Consider the following 22,357-nt stretch of genomic DNA (forward strand, 5'->3'; position numbering starts at 1 on the left):
ACCCTTATAATGTGTATTATGGGCTGTGCTCCTGGCCTGGAGGAGAGCTGTATATATAGATCCAGGCCCGGCGCTCCCATTAGGCAACCTTAGGCAGTTGCCTAGGGCGCCGGGACCTGCAGGGCGCCGCTGACTAGATTTTCTAATCTAGTCAGCGGTTCAGCGGCACGAGAGAGATGCACAGCAGCGGCGGCGGGGCGGCCGCCGCTGTTTTTTAATGTCCGCATGATCACTGACGTCAGTCAGTGATCATGTGATAGTCTGTCCGGCGCCTCTGAGGTATCACACTGTCTGTCACTGACAGACAGTGTGAATAAAGTTATTCCCCCCTCCTCTCCCCTCTCAGCATGCATCGCGAGGAGCAGCTAGAGGAAGATAAGGTAAGTGAAATCTATTTTTTTTTTAATTTAGTGTGTTCGGGGGGCGCGGGCGGGGGCGGCTTGCCTAGGGCGCCGAGAACCCTTGCACCGCCCCTGTATAGATCACATGTGTGCAGCACAACACTTATAGAAGCAGTTATATAACACAGAACATTTCTCAGCTTTGTGTCTAGGGAGTAGATCATCATTTCCTTGACTGGAATATAAACCTTTGTTCCCACACAGAGGAGGAGTGAGGGGTGTAGTGATCTCTTACCCAGAGTGCACCAGCAGCCAGGACACTCAGAGCAGGAAGGCGACATGTGGAGACAACTGTTAGAGAATGGCAGGTGAGGGGGGACCAGCAGCTGTAGTATAACATACACAGAGTGTTACAATGTATCCTGTGCATTCTACAGATACATTAATAGGAGCAGAGACACCAAATCCCTCCAGGGGACTTCCTGATTCTGGTGCTGCTCTTATTGTCATTTATGTGGAAAACTTTCAGAATCAATTACCAGTTTCAGTTTACGGAATTTGCCAATTAGTTGGGGGTAATTTTCTAAGCTGCAGAGCATGAATAATGTCTGTTCTGCATATCACTATGTATCTGTCAGGGGGTAGATGGAACAGAGCAATGTTCTGCAGATCTCTAGAGAGGTCAGTAATGTAATAATCTGCAGAATATATCACTATGTATCTGTCAGGGGGTAGATGGAACAGAGCAATGTTCTGCAGATCTCTAGAGAGGTCAGTAATGTAATAATCTGCAGAATATATCACTATGTATCTGTCAGGGGGTAGATGGGACAGAGCAATGTTCTGCAGATCACTAGAGAGGTCAGTAATGTAATAATCTGCAGAATATATCACTATGTATCTGTCAGGGGGTAGATGGGACAGAGCAATGTTTTGCAGATCTCTAGAGAGGTCTGTAATGTAATAATCTACAGAATATATCACTATGTATCTGTCAGGGGGTGGATAGATTTCCTGAAAGCAGAATCTAGTTCTGGGTTTTTGCATCTTAATTTCAGGTATAGCTTCTCCTGAGCTGCCCCTCCTGAGTTTATAGCAGAGCCGCTCTGGGTTACATGTGACTAGTGTGACCTTAGTCCCAGTCTCTGTCTCTGACCTCGGCTGTATTGTCTGAGTGGTTTGTAGACAGATACTGGATCAGTGACAAATCAGAGTGAGGATTGAAGTCCAGTATGGATCATACCTTCCAACTGCCCTGATTTCCATGGTGAGCAGGGACATATTTCACAGATACCCACCAGTCAGGACAAACGTGTCGTCCTGCAGGGAAAATTAGTAGATACATTTCTGTCGATGTTTCATCTACTGAGAACTTTCCAGCATATTTCATACATATGGGCTCTAACCTCTACTTATTCTCTGTATAATACATTGTGCATCAACAACACCGGCCTGTGAGAAACAGACCAGAGGGGGCAGTATAGAGCAGAGCTGGGAATACACCCGATATTAAGTAGATGGAAACCTCTGTACAGTGACAGCAGTGAGAACACACTCTCAGGACTTCTATGGAACAATCCAGTGTTGTATGAAGTTACAGATCCACTGAGAGTATTACAATAATTACTACCAACTCTGCATCATATTCTTGACATATAAGAAGCAGTTGTTATATCTAACATTTGTTACATATCAGCATATTGCATTTATATGATATACAAGTTAACCCGTACATGATACTCAGGCATTCTAGTCAAATCAAGCTACTTAAGGTGTTAAAAAGGTTCTTGTCATGCATTTGGGCCTAGCCCAGGCCTCCTATGGGGAAGAGCGTTACTTCCCGACGCAAGCGCCCTTTTTTAACGTGGTTTTGTCCACATGTCACCACCTCATCATTTTTCTCCATCACCTCATCCTTCATCTTCATCGCCACATCCTTCATCAAGCTACTTAAGGTGTTAAAAACTCCCCACTGTCACCCCCGGCAACCACCAACCACTCCCAACTGTCACTTCTCCTTCAAGAAATATATAGGTCAGTGTATAACTCTGCCCAGCAGGTGGCGCTGCAGCTTGTTTTTGGTTTTTTTCACACACGCCACTAGGCATTTATATAGTAGATAAGAAGTCTTCTATTCTTCGAAATGCGTCGCAGGACACATATTTGCCCAGGTCAACTTGTTCTCTGTTCGGCCCAGGTCTGCTATAATTTTTCCAGTGCGACTTCTACAAAACTCAATAACCAGTATAGGTAACGAAGAGAACTATAGGGTGAGAGGGTTGTACACAAACTTTCTAAATTGCAACATTGTCAGTGCATATAACATCAATTTATAATGTTATAAATGCACTTAATCTTCAAGGATTACTGTACAGTACATGTTTTCCATATCTCCCTGCTGGAGCACAGGTGTAGTCATTACTGACTGATACAATATAACACAGGTGGTTTAATTATCCCCCGTCACCTGGAAAACCTGCACTGTTAGGGCTCCCTGAGGACCAGATTTGGGAAACATTGTTGTACAGCAATAACCTTTATGAGTGTTAATAATTTTAAATGTTGTCTTTCCAGTTCTCTATAAAGAAAGATGATCTAAGCTGCAGTCTGTGCTGTGTATAACTTTATAACCAGGGTTCTCACATTCAGGATATAATTCAATGTATATATATTTTTATAGGACTGCCTTTAATGAGCACTGGCCGCACAGCGCTCTGGTTCCAGTTGGGGGCGCTATACTTTGCTGGATGTTATGTGGGCGGAGGAAGAAGACCATAGAGATGGCGGATGGATGGTGGGGAAGTGGAGAGAAACCTCAGAAGAATGAGGACGTCAGTGTGAGACCGTTCCGTATTGAGGTGTCCGATGAGGATATCCAGGTACCAGAGAAATCACATAACATAATAATTTTTCCTACCTTCTGGAGCTCTCTGTAGGCTTCCACAATGCATAAATATGGAGCAGATCAAAATGACTGCTACTGCGGCTCTGGTAAAAGCTGGTAAAAATAGCTGTAATAGAGACACTAGAAATAATGGTTTACATGTAATAAACACCAGTGGGTATAAACCCTAATTTATCATAATCCCAACTGTATTCAACCTCTGAGGATTCCTCCACCTCCTGCAAGGAACAATTCTCGCAGGAGGTGGAGGCGACGTCCTGCCAAATAAATACAAAATGTGATCAATTTAATAAACTCACCTGTAAGTCTCATTCCCAAATCATTGTCACCTACTTGTAACAACAATATACCAGGAGCCCGATCCAAGGCCACAAAATGTTTGACCTCAAGCTTTACACATTTCCAACCTGGTTCTGCCCCCCCGCCCCCTTCCCTCACACAACAGTGCTCTATGGACACCCCTATAAAATATAGGAATGGTCCAAAATCTGTATCAATCTGTAAATAAAAATCCACAGGATCCAATTCCACTGCTCTGCACAGTGTAGCGCCATTACACAGTTACCACCACAGATCTGGTAAATAATCCTAGGATCTGTGGCCAAAGCATGGAGACCTAGGACAACCAGGCAGGAAAGTAGAGTTTTATGTTGCAGACATACAGGGAGAATTGCAGGTATAATGTATTTCTACAGGGTACAGGAAAACTTCAGCCAGGGACAGGATACACAGGATATAGGTTACAATCCATATGTCACAACTCGTATGAGACTGGAATGTACCTGCTGGTGTTGACACAGCTCAAGAAGGAGGTGCAGGGTGTAATGCGCCACTGGTCTTCTCCAGGAAGCCCCGCAAGGAGGTATGGGTTTTGCTGCAGGTGACGCACAGGTCGAGGTCCTCCTACTGAGCCACCAGCGAGATACAGGAAATAGAGGATAGTCAGTCGAGCCGGGTCAGCAACATACGGGCAGCGGAGGTACACAGGGGTCTCCGGAAGAATAGTCAAGGCAAGCCGGGTCGGTAAAGTTCAGACAATGTAGTACACACAGGAAATACCAGGAGAGTAATTAGATGATCAGGGTTCAATATTCAGGTCAAATACAGGAGCAATGGAAGAGTGGTCAGGCTGAACAATACAGGAATGCTGAAGCAGGGTGGCCCAATACTCTGTCACCAGCATGGTGCCAGACACAGCAGTAAATAGTGCCTGTAACCAATCAAAGATGCCGTCGGCGTGACGTCAACGGGTGCCGCCGGAATTCCTGACAGCATCCGTGTGCTGGATCACATATAAATAACTTATTTGTGGCTGGATCATGTAGAAATAATTTATTGTAGAAATGTATTTCAACTATTGGTGCAGGCACCAATTTATAATTGCAAATGCACTTATCGTGTTACTTTGGGATGTTTTATGTATGGCAATGTCTTGTTTGGGTTTTTTTAACTTTGCTAGAGGAAATTTCCAATTAGGCATATGTGGGGAGGGAGTCTGTTTTGCTGATAGCAGGAAATGCTAACTAAGGGTTAGATTTACTAAACTGCGGGTTTGAAAAAGTGGAGATGTTGCCTATAGCTACCAATCAGATTCTCGCTGTCATTTATTTAGTACATTCTACAAAATGACAGCTAGAATCTGATTGATTGCTATAGGCAACATCTCCACTTTTTCAAACCCGCAGTTTAGTAAATATACCCGTAAGCCTTTTGATGTGAAGTGTCAAATGCCTGCTCTGGTCTGAAGGCCCAGCAGGGAGCTGTTACCTGTATCCTGGTTAAAGTGAAAGGAAATCTCTGCACAATGTGATTTAGGATATCACAGATTACTGCAAATTTTGTTAAGTATAAAATGCATTTAAATCCATGTTTGGGGAAATATATTGCATCCTGATACTTAAAATAACTCAGACTTCAGGGGGCTGGCTTACCCCCTGCCAGACTGTGTCCAAAACTGTATAAAACAGCTCTGGTTTGTATTGAAATGTATCATTCTTGGTTCTTCTGACCTCTTGATCACTGGTACCTTAAACCAGTGTTAACTGTCCTTCTTAGGACTACTGGAGCTAAAAAAAACATCACTTGCTTCAAAGACCTGCTTGACAACTTCTTCTATGCTGAAATTTCTGTGACCTACAGATTAGACCCAACTCTAATCCGTTCCCGGCTGTTTTGAGGTTTGGCCCCAGCATTCTGGTACCACTGCTCTGCCCACTACCCAGCTGCTCTGGCCTGTGTGATAGGCCAGGGTGGATCCATCAACAGAAACCCTGATCTATAGGAAGAGGTCAGGGGTACCAGCCAATGTGTACTAGTGTCACACACCGGCCCCATGGACGAGTACCGTCGTTTTTACCTCTGTTTCATAAATGGTGACCACGGTATCTTGGGTCCAGTGTTTTAGTCTTAGTCCTCATCTGGTTCCATTCTGTGTATGTGTCAATCATTGTTCTCTCTATAACCTCCCACTCGCTCCAATTGGTTGTAGTGCTTTTGGAGCGCTATTTAAACCTCCCAGTTCCTGCTCTCTGGATCCTGTTCTTCAAGTTACTTACTCTTGTCAGGATTGGGCTCTCCTCGTGTGACTTACCCGTGGTTGCTGTGCATCATTGCTCCGGGACCTGCTGTGTTTGCTCCCTGATACCTTCGTTGGAACTCTCACTTTATCGGGTCTTCACTGCCGCATTCAGCATCTCCTCTTCGGCTTGTTTCATTAGACTTCGCCGCTTCACGATGGTTATCCCAACTTCATCAGGAATCCGCTACACCTACTGCGCTGAACTACTATCCAAATTAATTGTTGTTTTCACTGAACTGAAGTTGTATTATCTATCACCTGTGTTACCACTTAAACGGATGAACCAAGTCTTCATTATTGCTGTTTCTTCTGAACTGTATCAGTAATTCATCTGCTGTTGCTCTGAGTTACCATCTACAAGGATTGGCTAATGCTTCATCATCTTCTTTCCTATTGAACTATTGCTGTACCAGTAATTCATCTGCTGTTGCTCTGAGTTACCACCTAAACGAATCAGCTAATGCTTCATCATAATTGTTTCTATTTAACTGTGCTGTATTAGTAGTCCATCTACTAGTACTTTGAGTTATTATCTTAATAAATCAACAAACTTCCTTATTGTTATTGTCCTCAGTGAACTTTTGCCAATTTGTTTAGCAGTTCAATAAATAAGTACAATACAGTAGAATATAGCCGATACATGATACCTATTAAAGATGTTACATTAAATCAGGAAAGTATAAAACACCGAATACATTACATCTTCCTTATAGGTTTCATTCAGGTTCAATGACTGTAGCCATGCGGTCACATTTCCAGTTTCCAAAAGAAAGAGAGAGGACAAAAGCCAGCATGCTTGTATTTTACCGCGTGATAGCGCCATGCCCCGTGTAGCGTGGCATGCTGAGTGCAATCGCACGATAAAACAATATTAACCAATATACTTTTCGTTCATCCAATTATACGACTTTGACATAGGTGTGTCAAAGCCCATGCTCTCTTCTAGAGTCATGGTGAAAAGCACCTACCGTTAGACTCCGCGCCCCAGTTAGAGTATTATCATCTGCAGATATACAGGACTAATTACTATTTCCCATATTCGTGACAACTAGCAAGGGGGTACCCTACCAGTGACAGTTACCCAGAAGAAATGCGGTTCTGGATGCTGTAGAGGTGTCCAGTGGTGGCAGCATTGTAAGCCCCTCCTACTGCGGTTAGAAGGCGCATTTGGGATAAAGAAAGGGAACGGTGGCAAAGTAAGCCCATCTGGTGCCCGGCAACAACAGACAGGGTGGCATAGGCGGTCCATCCTGTCACAATCCTGTTGCCTAGCAACAGGATGAGCATGCGTGAGAGAGCCAACCGAGATGCCGAAAGTATTGCATCTGGTTGCCTGGCTACCAGACGCAGCAGGAGAAATGACAGGTGACCGTCCCGAAATAGAAGACAGCGCCTGACACCATATAGGTAACTGAGCCTGCAGACTCTAAGACAATCCTTTGAGAAACAGGGGATTCAGTCATTGAAGTCTGTCTGCAAAACCAGCACACCCCTATTATAATTACACAAGGAAACATGAATATAAGCGCTGCATAAAGTCCATGTACCCCTGGCACACACATAATGTCCCAGTTTATCATAGAGGGTAAAGGGTTAATGGAATGAAAAAGATGGTCCTTTATCACGTGACAGTGGGAAACGTGCAGACTTTGTGATGGTGCCCAGACCACAGTTTGTAACAATGTCCCTTAAAGTGCCAGAGAAACCAATCATGTCCACATAAAATATCATGAAAGTTCTGTCTAATTATTACATGGGCCCTTCTCACTGTTCGTTATCGATACTCCAGGATCTACATGATCGTCTGGACCGGACTCGCTATGTCTCTCCTCTGGAAGACTCCCAGTTTCATTATGGGATGAATGGTGCAGAGCTCCAGAAGATTGTCTCCTACTGGAGGAACACGTTTGATTGGGGCAAGCAGGTGGAAATCATCAATAGATACCCTCACTACAAGACCAGCATTGAAGGTAAGTTCTCCATGGCCCAGGATGGACCATTATTACCCTATGGGGCCGTTCCAACTCTTAGCGATGTGCTGGCTGGGTACATTTCCAGGTACTACGGTACCCCAACATCACAGATTTTTTGTTGCACATCTCTATGACGTACAAGAAGAAACCTGAAATGTTGCATTGGCGTGCGCTGTCTTCACAACCATTCTGGAGGCTCTGCAGCACATCACTAAGGGTTGAATCGGCCCCTATATATGTCATTTGTGTGTGTGGAGCTGTGAGTACTTGGGATTAGTATCTACAGGGGAACACAACGCAAGATGTATGGATGAAATACAAAGAGAGATTGTCCCACCGAAATACACTGATGTGTTTGACACTGTAGTTTATATGCTGAGGGTACAACTGAGTACACCAAGTGTGGGGGTTTGGTACACAGGGTAACACAGGGTTTGTAGGCCCTGTCTGGGCAGCACGTAGTGTGCAATAAATAACAAGGATGTGTTGGCACTGTTCGAACAGCACATAGCGTGCAATAAACAAATGGATACAACAAATTACTGTATATTGCATTGACCCTGTAGGATAGAGATAGATAGAAAGTGTAGCGGAGTACACACACACACACAGAGATTACAATAATTAGTAGGTGGGATTGGTGCAAAAAAAACTGAGTCCAAGATCCCCACCACACAGGTCACCAGGAGATATGGACTTCGTTCAGTGAGGACCAAGGTCATGGCCCAGGGTAGTTGGTTCCCTCCGTGAAAGCATCAGAGTAATTAGCTGTAATGTGGTCTATGCCAAAAACACTGTAGATGGAAATGCGGGTATGGGTGTGCGGCTGGGAGACTGGACACATGAGAATAAGAGACACTAATAGATGCTGTACTTCCTGGTATAATGCTGGAGCCGGAGTATGGATGTTGGACACAATTGATACTCAGGCACTGAGCAGGTTCTTATAGTGGCTGGTTCCCCGCATGTGTCATCAGTAATGGAGAGGATAGTGGTCACACCTGAGAGAGGTCTTATCTGTAGCCTGAGGCTGAGCCCAGCTGGGATTTGCTAAGGATTCTCAATGGGGAGGCAGCAATCAGTGGCTGCTGAGTGTTGGAGGCCGACCATGTCTGAGACTGCTGGTACTGACTGGACAGAGCTCTAAACACTGTTTAATGTGCTTTACCCCAGGCTTTTCTTTACTATTGAAAACGATTTTACCGAGCTACATAACTGAGCTGCAGTGCTCTAGTTTTTAATATTTGTAATAATGTTGAGTTTTGTGTCATTTATTTGATGTCTCTGGGCTAGATTTACTAAGCTGCCGGTTTGAAAAAGTGGGGATGTTGCCTATAGCAACCAATCAGATTCTAGCTTTCATTTATTTAGTACCTTCTACAAAATGACAGCTAGAATCTGATTGGTTGCTTTAGGCAACATCCCCACTTTTTTCAACCCGCAGCTTAGTAAATCTAGCCCTTTGTGTTTATCCCTGATTCTTCTTTCACATATTTAGATGTGTATGAAGAATACTGTATTCTATATGCTCACCTGAAGTCTTCTGCAGACATCCTTTGGTGAATACAAGGCAGCTGTCTGTGAATCACCCAGGCATTAGGGAGCACTGATCCCTATTGAGAACAGACCACTTTTCACAAACATGGTCATAATCAATTTTGGATGAACCACAAACTCTGCACTATTGTCTTTCATCCATGCTCCACTATCTCTAGGGGGTCTCTTCTCCGTGTTTCAGCACCAAGATCTTGCAATTTGTGTTGCGCAATACCCTGTATTCAATTAGAAAATTAAACATTCATAAATGTAGAAACTGGATTTAAATGTATATCGCCCAAAGCTCTCTTTGTATAACAATGTTTAATGTATTTATTGTCTTATTATCTTGCAGGTCTGGAGTTGCATTTCATCCATGTGAAGCCCCCACACCTTCCCCCTGGACAGAAGGCTATTCCTCTCCTTATGGTTCATGGTTGGCCGGGTTCCTTTTATGAATTCTACCACATCCTTCCACTCCTAACAGAACCAGGGAAACATGGACTAGACCCCAATTTCACGTTTGAGGTCATCTGTCCGTCTATCCCGGGATACGGCTTTTCCGAGGCACCACACAAGAAAGGTCAGACCACACGTTTTGGTGATCACTGTAAGAGGTGGAGTTATATGGAGGAAATCAGGGTTACTAGATGTTCAGGCAGAAGATACCTGAACATGAGTGACTGGGAGGCTGTATTATAGATTGTACAAGTGAAAGACACAATTCTCTACGTTGTACTTAGTATTAGTATTATCTTTCCATAAACAGGTTTTAACGCCGTGGCTGCTGCTCGCATCTTCTACAAACTGATGCTCAGACTGGGATTTAGCGAGTTCTACCTGCAAGGAGGAGATTGGGGAAGTTTAATCACCACAACTCTGTCCCAGATGAAACCAGAGTAAGTACATGATAATTGTGGATGACCTACCGATCTCTGGATAATTTCAAGCCATATTGATCATTTCTATATATAACCCTATATGCATATAAATGTTACCCCCCCGACACCCATTCCCATTCAGAGGACATATGGATCTGATATAGAGCTCTTCTTTATTGGAGATGAGATACAGACCTAGAACTTTAAATATTGATTTGGATTTATATCTAGAAGGACGGTTCTCAGCAGTGACCATACATAGGCCTCACATTTCCAGTGATTAATTTGTTAAGATAACAAGGTAACATGTTAAAACATTTTTCTATTTTCCAGGTCAGTTAAGGGACTCCATTTGAACTTTCTTCCACTAGGCAAGGGAGGGTTCAAAGTGTTGGTGTCGTTACTTCTTGGCCGTTATTTACCTTGGCTAGTGGGAATGACACGAGAAGATGTCAGACGTGTATATCCTTACTTTGAGAAGAACGTATACGCATTGCTGCGGGAGTCTGGATATCTCCACATTCAAGCTACCAAACCAGATAGTGTAGGTGAGTATCAGACTGGGGCATGAAGGGCCCACCGGGGAAACCAATCGCTGGGGCCTACCTAATACCATGTAGTGCTGCAAAAGGGGGGTGTCGGAGGTCCTAGTGGAATTAAGACAGGGGGTTATCATTGTAGACAAATTTTAGACAAATAACAAGGGCAAAGCTGTGAGCACTACTGTTAGGTACACGCAGCTCTGCCTTCACCAGCAGTACAGTGTGAATCGGGACATACCTCCCAACTGTCCTTGTAGTCTGATCAAATCCTGACTAAGCGAGACAGTCACCCAAATTTGGGACTGTCCCACCAGATTCAGGACAGTTGGCAGATTGTCGTGCTCTCTCCTACCTGTTCTTGTCACTGTCACCACCTGTGGCTGCTGGTATCTTTAGATCAGATGCTGCTTGTCTGGATCCTTGGAGGCCCTATTGTAAAAAAAATAGGTAGATGACATTCAGAAAACTCCAACCATCCCCAGCGTTAAATCAATAGAACCCACATTTAATAATTAGGCCTCCCTCTAGCCCCAACATTTAATTATTAGTAATCACATTTGATAAATAGATCTATTTCCCTCCAACCAACTCCAACATTAAATTAATAGTATTCCCATTTAATAAATAAACCTAATACCCTCCCTCTAAACAGCCCCAGCAATAAATTAATAACATTTACATTTAATATAACCATTTCCCATGACCATCCTCCCCAAACTCAGCCCCACATTCAATAATAGACCCAATCCACCCCAGCATTAAATTAAAGGTCCCGTCACCCTATCTTAATTTAATAGGCCCCATCAATAAATTAAATTACCCCACTATCACCCCACAAATAAAAATAGCATCCATTAAATAATTAGTGCCCCCCTAAACTCCACCACTAAATTAATAGCCTACCTTCCACCCATGTACTATTAAGACAGCCCCCCCATTCCCTCACACATTATATTATTATTATTATAAAGTTTTATTTGTAAGGCGCCACAAGGTGTCCGCAGTGCTGTACAGGAACAAACAGTAGAACAGTACAAGGTAAACATCACTGTACAATAAACAAGTTGCACTATTACTCAGGTAGCTCAGCGCACAGCTAATAAGAAAGGTGGGGGAAAGTCAGAACAGCTGGAAACCTGTGCCCAAGAGCGTGGGTGCAGCTAACAGGTGAAGAGCTACTGACAGGGTGCATAGTAAGCAGGGGTGGAGTCAGTGGGCTCAAGAAGGATGAGGGCAGAGAATCTGTGGAGCAGAGTAAAAAGTGGAGGAAACAGGAGGAGAGTGGACCCTGGTCAGAGGAGCTTACAATCTAATTAGCACCCTCTCCTTATAGTTTAGCATAGGCAGCCCCCCAACCCCTCCCTATAATTTAGTATAGGCAGCCCTCCTCTCTCCATCACTATAGCTTAGTATAGGCAGCCCCCCTATCTCCATCCCTATAGCTTAGTATAGGCAGCCCCCCCTATCTCCATCCCTATAGCTTAGTATAGGCAGATCCCCCCTCTCTCCATCCCTATAGCTTAGTATAGGCAGATCCCCCCTCTCTCCATCCCTATAGCTTAGTATAGGCAGCCCCCCCCCTCTCCATCCCTATAGCTTAGTATAGGCAGATCCCCCCTCTCTCCATCCCTATAGCTTAGTATAGGCAGCCCCCCCCTCTCCATCCCTATAGCTTAGTATAGTCAGGTCCCGCCTCTCTCCATCCCTATAGCTTAGTATAGGCAGCCCCCCCCTCTCCATCCCTATAGCTTAGTATAGGCAGCCCCCCCCCTCTCCATCCCTATAGCTTAGTATAGGCAGATCCCCCCTCTCTCCATCCCTATAGCTTAGTATAGGCAGCCCCCCCTCTCCATCCCTATAGCTTAGTATAGGCAGACCCCCCCCCCTCTCCATCCCTATAGCTTAGTATAGGCAGGTCCCGCCTCTCTCCATCCCTATAGCTTAGTATAGGCAGCCCCCCCCCTCTCCATCCCTATAGCTTAGTATAGGCAGCCCCCCCCTCTCCATCCCTATAGCTTAGTATAGGCAGATCCCCCCTCTCTCCATCCCTATAGCTTAGTATAGGCAGCCCCCCCTCTCCATCCCTATAGCTTAGTATAGGCAGCCCCCCCCTCTCCATCCCTATAGCTTAGTATAGGCAGCCCCCCCCTCTCCATCCCTATAGCTTAGTATAGGCAGCCCCCCCTCTCCATCCCTATAGCTTAGTATAGGCAGCCCCCCCCCTCCATCCCTATAGCTTAGTATAGGCAGCCCCCCCCTCTCCATCCCTATAGCTTAGTATAGGCAGCCCCCCCCCTCTCCATCCCTATAGCTTAGTATAGGCAGATCCCCCCTCTCTCCATCCCTATAGCTTAGTATAGGCAGCCCCCCCCCCCTCTCCATCCCTATAGCTTAGTATAGGCAGATCCCCCCTCTCTCCATCCCTATAGCTTAGTATAGGCAGCCCCCCCCCTCTCCATCCCTATAGCTTAGTATAGGCAGCCCCCCCCTCTCCATCCCTATAGCTTAGTATAGGCAGCCCCCCCTCTCCATCCCTATAGCTTAGTATAGGCAGGTCCCGCCTCTCTCCATCCCTATAGCTTAGTATAGGCAGCCCCCCCCTCTCCATCCCTATAGCTTAGTATAGGCAGATCCCCTCTCTCCATCCCTATAGCTTAGTATAGGCAGCCCCCCCTCTCCATCCCTATAGCTTAGTATAGGCAGCCCCCCCTCTCCATCCCTATAGCTTAGTATAGGCAGCCCCCCCCCTCCATCCCTATAGCTTAGTATTGGCAGCCCCCCTCTCCATCCCTATAGCTTAGTATAGGCAGCCCCCCCCTCTCCATCCCTATAGCTTAGTATAGGCAGATCCCCCCTCTCTCCATCCCTATAGCTTAGTATAGGCAGCCCCCCCCCCCTCTCCATCCCTATAGCTTAGTATAGGCAGATCCCCCCTCTCTCCATCCCTATAGCTTAGTATAGGCAGGTCCCGCCTCTCTCCATCCCTATAGCTTAGTATAGGCAGCCCCCCTCTCCATCCCTATAGCTTAGTAAAGGCAGCCCCCCCCCTCTCCATCCCTATAGCTTAGTATAGGCAGATCCCCCCTCTCTCCATCCCTATAGCTTAGTATAGGCAGCCCCCCCCCCTCTCCATCCCTATAGCTTAGTATAGGCAGATCCCCCCTCTCTCCATCCCTATAGCTTAGTATAGGCAGATCCCCCCTCTCTCCATCCCTATAGCTTAGTATAGGCAGATCCCCCCTCTCTCCATCCCTATAGCTTAGTATAGGCAGCCCCCCCCCTCTCCATCCCTATAGCTTAGTATAGGCAGATCCCCCCTCTCTCCATCCCTATAGCTTAGTATAGGCAGGTCCCGCCTCTCTCCATCCCTATAGCTTAGTATAGGCAGCCCCCCCCCTCTCTATCCCTATAGCTTAGTATAGGCAGCCCCCCCCCTCTCCATCCCTATAGCTTAGTATAGGCAGATCCCCCCTCTCTCCATCCCTATAGCTTAGTATAGGCAGATCCCCCCTCTCCATCCCTATAGCTTAGTATAGGCAGCCCCCCCCTCTCCATCCCTATAGCTTAGTATAGGCAGCCCCCCCCTCCATCCCTATAGCTTAGTATAGGCAGCCCCCCCCTCTCCATCCCTATAGCTTAGTATAGGCAGCCCCCCCCTCTCCATCCCTATAGCTTAGTATAGGCAGCCCCCCCCTCTCCATCCCTATAGCTTAGTATAGGCAGCCCCCCCCTCTCCATCCCTATAGCTTAGTATAGGCAGCCCCCCCTCCATCCCTATAGCTTAGTATAGGCAGCCCCCCCCCCTCTCCATCCCTATAGCTTAGTATAGGCAGCCCCCCCCCTCTCCATCCCTATAGCTTAGTATAGGCAGCCCCCCTCTCTCCATCCCTATAGCTTAGTATAGGCAGGTCCCGCCTCTCTCCATCCCTATAGCTTAGTATAGGCAGCCCCCCCTCTCCTTCTCTATCGTTTAGAATGGGAAGACCCCCCTCTCTCCATCCCTATAGCATAGAATAGGAAGACCCCCCTCTCTCCATCCCCATAGTTTAGATTAGGAAGAACCCCCCTCTCCATCCCTATAGTTTAGATTAGGAAGAACCCCCCCCCCCCCCAACTCACTTACCTGATGCTGCTCTGGGCTCCACAGATCAGGCAGACAGGAAGTGAAGTGAGACTTCCTGTCCGCCGCACAGCACTGTGGGTGCCCATACAGCCATAGGCAGTCTAGCGATTGCTGCCTGTTGCTGTCCACTGACCACCGGTGCCTTTGAACACCCCCCCCCCCACACACTGACCACATACTATGCAATGTTATTGGCCAATTTTTAAAGTTTTAGAAATGTCAGCATGTGTATAGCTCCACCATCCAGGGCCATCTTTTCCATTGGGCACGATGGGCAGGTGCCCAGGGGCCCCACGGTCAAGGGGGCCCTGTAGGCACAGCTCTTAATGAGAATAAATAATCCTGCAAAAGAAAAAAACCTGCAAAAAAAACCTTCAAGGGTCACTGAGCAAGTACATCTATCTATCTCTATCTCTATATATCTATATCTGTATCTGTATACATCTATATATCTATATCTATATCTATATCTATATCTAAGGGCCCCAGTGCACTGCTTTGCCCGGGGGCCCATAATGTTGTTAAGATGGCCCTGCCACCATCTGATGTAAATGTGGGTGAGAACCTAGGATCCAGTGACCATCAAGCAGTATGGTTTAGTATAAAGACAGAGACCGACTCAAATCACACAAAAACAAAGGTGTTAGATTTTAGGAAGGCTGACTTTGTAGAGATGGGAAAATTTGTAAGAGACTCTGGCAGAGTGGAGGAACTTGAAAGGAGTGCAGGAGAGGTGGGAAATACTAAAAAGTGCAATACTAAAAGCAATAGACCTTTGTATCAAAAGGGTTAGGAAAAGTACAAGGGAAAGGAAGCCAGTGTGGTTCCCAAAAGAAGTAGCGAGTATTGTGAAAGAAAAAAAGATGGCCTTTAGGAAATATAAGCAGACTCGGAATAATAAGGACAAAGAGGTGGATCTTGTTAGACAGAAGGAGGCCAAGAAGGTGACCAGAGGCTCAATCTGCAGAGAATATGGCCCAGTCAGTAGGTAAAGGGGCGAAACTTATTTTAGGTATATAAGTGAAAGGAGAAAAACAAAAGGAGGAATAATAAGACTAAAGACAGAGAGTGAGGGTCTTGTTGAGGGTGACAAGGTAAAAGCAGTTCATCTTAATAATTATTTTTGCTTAGTGTTCACTACTGAAGGAGCAGGGAAGGGGCCACAGTTAAGTTACAAGTATACTCATAAAAATGAGGTAGATACAAGAACATTTACAGAGGAGAAGGTCCTAACAAAGCTCTCAAAACTGAAAGTGGATAAATCAATGGGGCCAGATAGGATACATCCAAGGATATTAAAAGAGATTAAAGGGGTAACACCATTAACAGAATTATTCAATCAGTCACTAGTTACAGGAGTAATTCCAGAGGATTGGAAATAGCAAATGTAGTCCCACTGCACAAAAGTGGAAGCAAGGAAGAGGCAACTACAGACCAGTGAGCCTGACATCAGTAGTAGGAAAATTGGTGGAAACACTCTGAAAATAAAAAGTTGTAGAATATCTCAAATCTAGTAATTTACAGGATCCCAAACAGCATGGATTTATCTTATTGACTTTATTGATTTTTTTATCTGGGTACGTAAAGTAATAGATCAAGAGGGGCCATAGATGTAGCTTATCTGTTTTTCAGTAATTTGACACTCTCCCACATCACAGACTGTTAAATAAACTTGAAAGCTTGGGATTGGATTCTAAGATGGTTGAATGGATAAGATCTTGGTTGCAGGATAGAAAACAGAGAGTTATCGTAAATGGAGTGCATTCACAGGAGAGAAAGGTTACCAGTGGAGTACACCAGGGATCTGTACTTGGACCAGTGATTTTTAATATCTTTATTGCAAATGGTATTGAAGGGATAGTACGCCTTTTTACAGATGACACAAACATATGCAACAGGGTAAACACACCAGGAGGGGGTAAAACAAATGATCAATGATATACGTAGACTAGAGGAATGGTCAAGAGAGTGGCAACTATAGTTTAATGCCAAAAAATGCAAAATCATACACTTGGGTATCAAAAACTCAAAGGCTAAATAAGGTATTAACGGAACTATAATGGAAACTACTGAGGATTAAAGGGATCTAGGGCCACATCTCCAGAAGGATATAAATACAATAGAGACTTTACAAAGAACGGCAAATAAAATGGTGCATGGCCTACAGCACAAAACATAGCCAGAAAGACGAAAAGATTTTAATATGTATAGTTTGGAGCAGAGAAGGGAACGGGGGGACATGATAGAAACTTTCAAATATATCAAGGGTTTTAACATGGTGCAGGAGGGAAACATTCTACAAAGGAAGAGAAGTACAAGAACACGAGGACATGTACTGACACTGGGGGGAAGAGAAGTATTAGAACACGAGGACATGTACTGACACTGGAGGGAAGAGAAGTACAAGAACACGAGGACATGTACTGACACTGGGGGGAAGAGAAGTATTAGAACACAAGGACATGCACTGACACTGGGGGGGAAGAGAAGTATTAGAACACTAGGACATGTACTGACACTGGGGGGAAGAGAAGTATTAGAACACTAGGACATGCACTGACACTGGGGGGAAGATAAGTATTAGAACACGAGGACATGTACTGACACTGGGGGGAAGAGAAGTATTAGAACACGAGGACACTGGGGGGAAGAGAAGTATTAGAACACGAGGACACTGGAGGGAAGAGAAGTATTAGAACACGAGGACATGCACTGACACTGGGGGGAAGAGAAGTATTAGAACACTAGGACATGCACTGACACTGGGGGGAAGAGAAGTATTAGAACACGAGGACATGTACTGACACTGGGGGGAAGAGAAGTATTAGAACACGAGGACATGTACTGACACTGGGGGGAAGAGAAGTATTAGAACACGAGGACATGCACTGACACTGGGGGGAAGAGAAGTATTAGAACACGAGGACATGCACTGACACTGGGGGGAAGAGAAGTATTAGAACACGAGGACATGCACTGACACTGGGGGGAAGAGAAGTATTAGAACACGAGGACATGCACTGACACTGGGGGGAAGAGAAGTATTAGAACACAAGGACATGTACTGACACTGGGGGCAAGAGAAGTATTAGAACACGAGGACATGCACTGACACTGGGGGGAAGAGAAGTATTAGAACACGAGGACATGCACTGACACTGGGGGGAAGAGAAGTATTAGAACACGAGGACATGCACTGACACTGGGGGGAAGAGAAGTATTAGAACACGAGGACATGCACTGACACTGGGGGGAAGAGAAGTATTAGAACACGAGGACATGTACTGACACTGGGGGCAAGAGAAGTATTAGAACACGAGGACATGCACTGACACTGGGGGGAAGAGAAGTATTAGAACACTAGAACATGCACTGACACTGGGGGGAAGAGAAGTATTAGAACACGAGGACATGCACTGACACTGGGGGGAAGAGAAGTATTAGAACACGAGGACATGCACTGACACTGGGGGGAAGAGAAGTATTAGAACACGAGGACATGCACTGACACTGGGGGGAAGAGAAGTATTAGAACACGAGGACATGCACTGACACTGGGGGGGAAGAGAAGTATTAGAACACGAGGACATGCACTGACACTGGGGGAAGAGAAGTATTAGAACACGAGGACATGCACTAGGGGGGAAGTAGGGTCAGAGGAAAAATTAGAAAAAACTACTTCACAGAACGGGTAGTGGATAAGTGGAATAGCCTCCATCAGAGGTGGTAGAGGCTAATACAGTAGAGCAGTTAAACATGCTTGGGATAGACATAAGGATATCGTTACAAAGAATAAAGGATCAAATAGGGTTTGAGGTTACCATAGGTTAACAATTGGGCAGATAAGATGAGCCAAGTGGTTCTTATCTGCCGTTAAATTCTATGTTTCTATAACAGAACAGTATAAATCAAATGACCAGTATCGCTACATGTGTGGTCATCAGCCAACCGCACTAATGTAGCCCCATATGATCAGGCCACAAATATATCCAAACTAGAAACAGATCCAGTTGTTCAACAATCAGGCCAAAAACTAGATGTACAATATGTGTTATCAGTGGGTTGAATGATCAGATTGCAATGTGTATCGTCAGCTTTTACAAATATATCATTGTACCTGATGCTTTACTCTTTGTCTCTCCACAAGTTTGTAGGCTTGCTGCGTAATAGGTGTAATCAGCTGTCACTCTATTAATCTGCCTCCTCTGTCCCCTCACATTAGGCTCCGCTCTGAATGACTCTCCTGCTGGACTTGCTGCCTACATTCTGGAGAAATTCTCTACTGGGACAAATCCAGACTTCAGACAACTTGAGGATGGTGGCCTCCAAAGGTCAGACACTAGCTGATGACATGATGGAAGTCTGGTGGTATGGGAAAAGCGTTTGTCAAATGAAGAAAATTTCAGTAAAATTATTGATTGAGCAGAGATTGCTGTTGTAGCATTATCTCTAAACCCGGAGGGTGGAAATGAATGCACCCTTCCCTCAGACAAACCTTTAATTTTATGCAGCTCCTATCAAGCATTAACCTATTCATACACATTACTCTTTGTGTCATAGGAAATACTCCATGGATGATCTACTCACTAATGTGATGATCTACTGGACAACAGGGTCAATCACATCTTCAATGAGGTTCTACAAGGAGAACTTCACCAGGGATATGCAGAGCTCTCCATCGAACAGGTAAATTGTCTGAACGAGACCTGTTTACAGCTTTGAAGGTGGATGATCTAGAAAGAGCTGTGTTATGGGAGATGGTGGATCTGGGTACATAGTCCGGGAAGAGACGTATTCTTGGAGGTGACGGATCTGGGTGAACTCTTTAGATTGACCTTTGTGATGTGGAGGATTCCGGTGAGTGGTCTAGGGAGGTGCAATGTATGATAGCAGATGTAGTTTTCTGTTGTAATCAAGGCATACAAGCTGTGGTATCACTGCAAGATACCATAAAGATGTACAAAGCCAGAAAACTATTATTGAGATTTGCAGGAGCCACAACAAATACTGATCACAACAAAGAGTTTCATTAAATAGCTCCATTAACTACTTTGTACTTGACTGCTTCTCCACAAACGCTGCCATCTTGCTCCCCAAACTCATACACTTTGGTGGAAATCTAGGGACACCTGTGCAAATTGAGGCACGGTGCCCCCAAAGAGAGAGAACTACGGTGATTTTACTATTTTGTAATTCTTAGATGACCACCACTGTCGGTTAAAAAATTAGAGACATACATTCAGTGGTAGTCCTTGTATTTGTATCCAGAGAAATGTGATGGATTTACAGCAATATATTGATTCTTTAGGGGTACAAAGTACTTTATAATAAATTTGTTCCACAGTGAATGCCGCCCTAAGGACAAATATTGGGGCCAACATGTTCTAGACTGGAATAATTATCAGTATATGAAATGATTGAACAAAGAGTCTAATGTCAAGTGTAACGACGCTTCCTGCCTTGTTCAAACTGCTCCTCCTGCGGGGTCTGATTCTGCACATAATAAACCCAGCGACCCCGCTAACACCGTGTGCACATTGTGACACTGTGTAACGTGTTTCAGGAATACCCAATTCCCATCATTATCTTTGTTATTGAATAATTATAATGTGATATAATGTTAAATTATTTGTACTTTAGGACTCCTGTGTACGTACCCACTGGAATCGCAGCCTTCCCCTATGAATTGATGCACGCCCCTCTGATATGGGCCAAGGAAAGACATAAGAACATTATCACTTACAGTTACATGCCACGTGGGGGACACTTTGCTGCCCTGGAGGAGCCTGAGCTACTCGCCCGAGACATCCAGAACTTTGTGTCCAAGGTGGAAAAAAAGTAAAGAGAGAAAAGGAATTTGGAACCTGTGACTTTGTTTAATAAAGTTGTTTTGTAAATGTCGTGATTTGTCTGATCTAGAAATTAACAGAGAAACTAGTCTGGAGATCTTTAAATGCTGAACGGCTGATAATCTCTATCTGCACGTTCCCTTTCTAACTCTCAAGTTAAATATAAAACTACTTCACACCTGAAATAAGTCAGACATGTGTCTATTGCTTGCGGCTACTGACATGAGCTTCCAGAACAGGGGACAAAGGTCTTCGCCTATAGCAGCCGCCTTTCCTGTAGAGCTAGATTTGCTCACAGGTACTTGGATGCCCCCAGGTCTTAACTCTTAGTGTAGTGGAAGCTTCTATACAATACTGGAGCAGATGACAGGAGGCGGTGGCCAAGATAGGAACGGATGGTTGGGAGCAGTCAGGGGTCGTAGGGAGTAGAACAAACAGTGACAGGCCAAAGGGTCAGGGCTGGCAGCGAGCAGGGTCATCCAGAAACAAAGCCAAGGGTCAGGGCTATCAGAATACAAGCAGGGTCCAGTAACAAGAAAGGGGTCACAACAGAGGTCAATTAGAAATTCAGCAGAGTATCCCCAGAGCAGGGTATCAACGAAAAGTATGAACGCTATAACCAGCACGGAGACTATAAAAAATGGCCAGTATTTCTAGTAGCTGAAGAGCAGATGTTAGTCATAGATATCCAGTGAAGTAAAGTGAAGTGACAGGCAGAGTAGCATAGAGAAGGAAAGTGCCAGAAAGAGGATTAGTAATCTGGGAAGTGACAGGCAGAGTAACATAGGCCTGAATTACAGTAAACAACAATTTTGCAGCCCGAAAATACATGACGCTAAATTGTGGTCTTACATGTTTATATTGAGCGGCACATATGTTATTTGAAATAAAGCAGTATTTATATATCAGGCAAACTACATAGAAGAGAAGCAGCTAGTGCAGATATAGCTTCTTTAGAGTATCACAAATCTCTATTTAGTGTTGCAGACTGATCACCTGTTGCTGTACATTCATGGAAGAAATAAAAATGCACAAGACTTGATTTCTGGTCTTGTGGACTTGGGGAAGATGATGCTGTCTGATGAGCCACAGCGGAAGATAACATCTCAGCTCTTATGTTTAGAGAACTTGCACCTTGTTAATTAGCCTCAGCATGTTCATTCTAAGTCACACCCACTTCTTGTCTGCAGCCAATCCCCTGCATTCTGGGGTGTATAAGTCTGGTAATCAATTGCTTACACTCAGGGCTGCCATCAGAAACTGCGGAGCTCAGTACAAATGTAACAGGCAGCCCCCCCCCTCCTTCCTTTTCTCGCCCCACCTTCATTTTGAAATTATTCTCTACCCAACATTTGCCTCCTCCCATTCTCTACAGTCACCCCCCATCCCGATTCCATATAAACCATAGTTTACTTACCTCTCTGCATCTTCTTGCTGTCTCCTTTCGGCTCCTCTATATTGACAGCGCTGTGACGTTATTAATTAATCTCTGTCCCAGCTGGGACTGGAGCAAATAGCGGCATCTGTGGGTCCCCACATCGTGGGAGCGGAGGCTGCCTACAAGGGGCCCACTGCCACATACTTAATTACACGCAGAGGTCTCTCCCCGCACCACCTCTGACGTCTCAG

The 22,357-nt window shown here is 45.0% G+C and overlaps 1 protein-coding gene across 1 annotated transcript; it reads left to right on the top strand.

Annotated features, from left to right (window-relative positions):
- Positions 1 to 501: 501 nt before the first annotated feature.
- On the top strand, positions 502 to 20,779 carry LOC142145025 (epoxide hydrolase 1-like). Its single transcript, XM_075204465.1, has 9 exons — positions 502 to 709; positions 3,022 to 3,220; positions 7,614 to 7,794; positions 9,689 to 9,916; positions 10,103 to 10,232; positions 10,548 to 10,762; positions 19,102 to 19,210; positions 19,440 to 19,565; positions 20,520 to 20,779. The coding sequence occupies exons 1-9, from the start codon at positions 681 to 683 to the stop codon at positions 20,719 to 20,721; spliced, it is 1,419 nt and encodes a 472-aa protein (XP_075060566.1). The 5' UTR covers positions 502 to 680; the 3' UTR covers positions 20,722 to 20,779.
- Positions 20,780 to 22,357: the final 1,578 nt, after the last annotated feature.

This window comes from Mixophyes fleayi, chromosome 3, assembly GCF_038048845.1.
Source record: "Mixophyes fleayi isolate aMixFle1 chromosome 3, aMixFle1.hap1, whole genome shotgun sequence".
Lineage (NCBI taxonomy): Eukaryota > Metazoa > Chordata > Amphibia > Anura > Limnodynastidae > Mixophyes > Mixophyes fleayi.

Coding starts and splice junctions, on each gene's coding strand:
- LOC142145025 (XM_075204465.1), top strand. CDS start 681: ATGTGGAGACAACTGTTAGAGAATGGCAG. Junction 9,917..10,102: donor CGAGGCACCACACAAGAAAG/GTCAGACCACAC, acceptor TTCCATAAACAG/GTTTTAACGCCGTGGCTGCT. Junction 10,233..10,547: donor CTGTCCCAGATGAAACCAGA/GTAAGTACATGA, acceptor TCTATTTTCCAG/GTCAGTTAAGGGACTCCATT.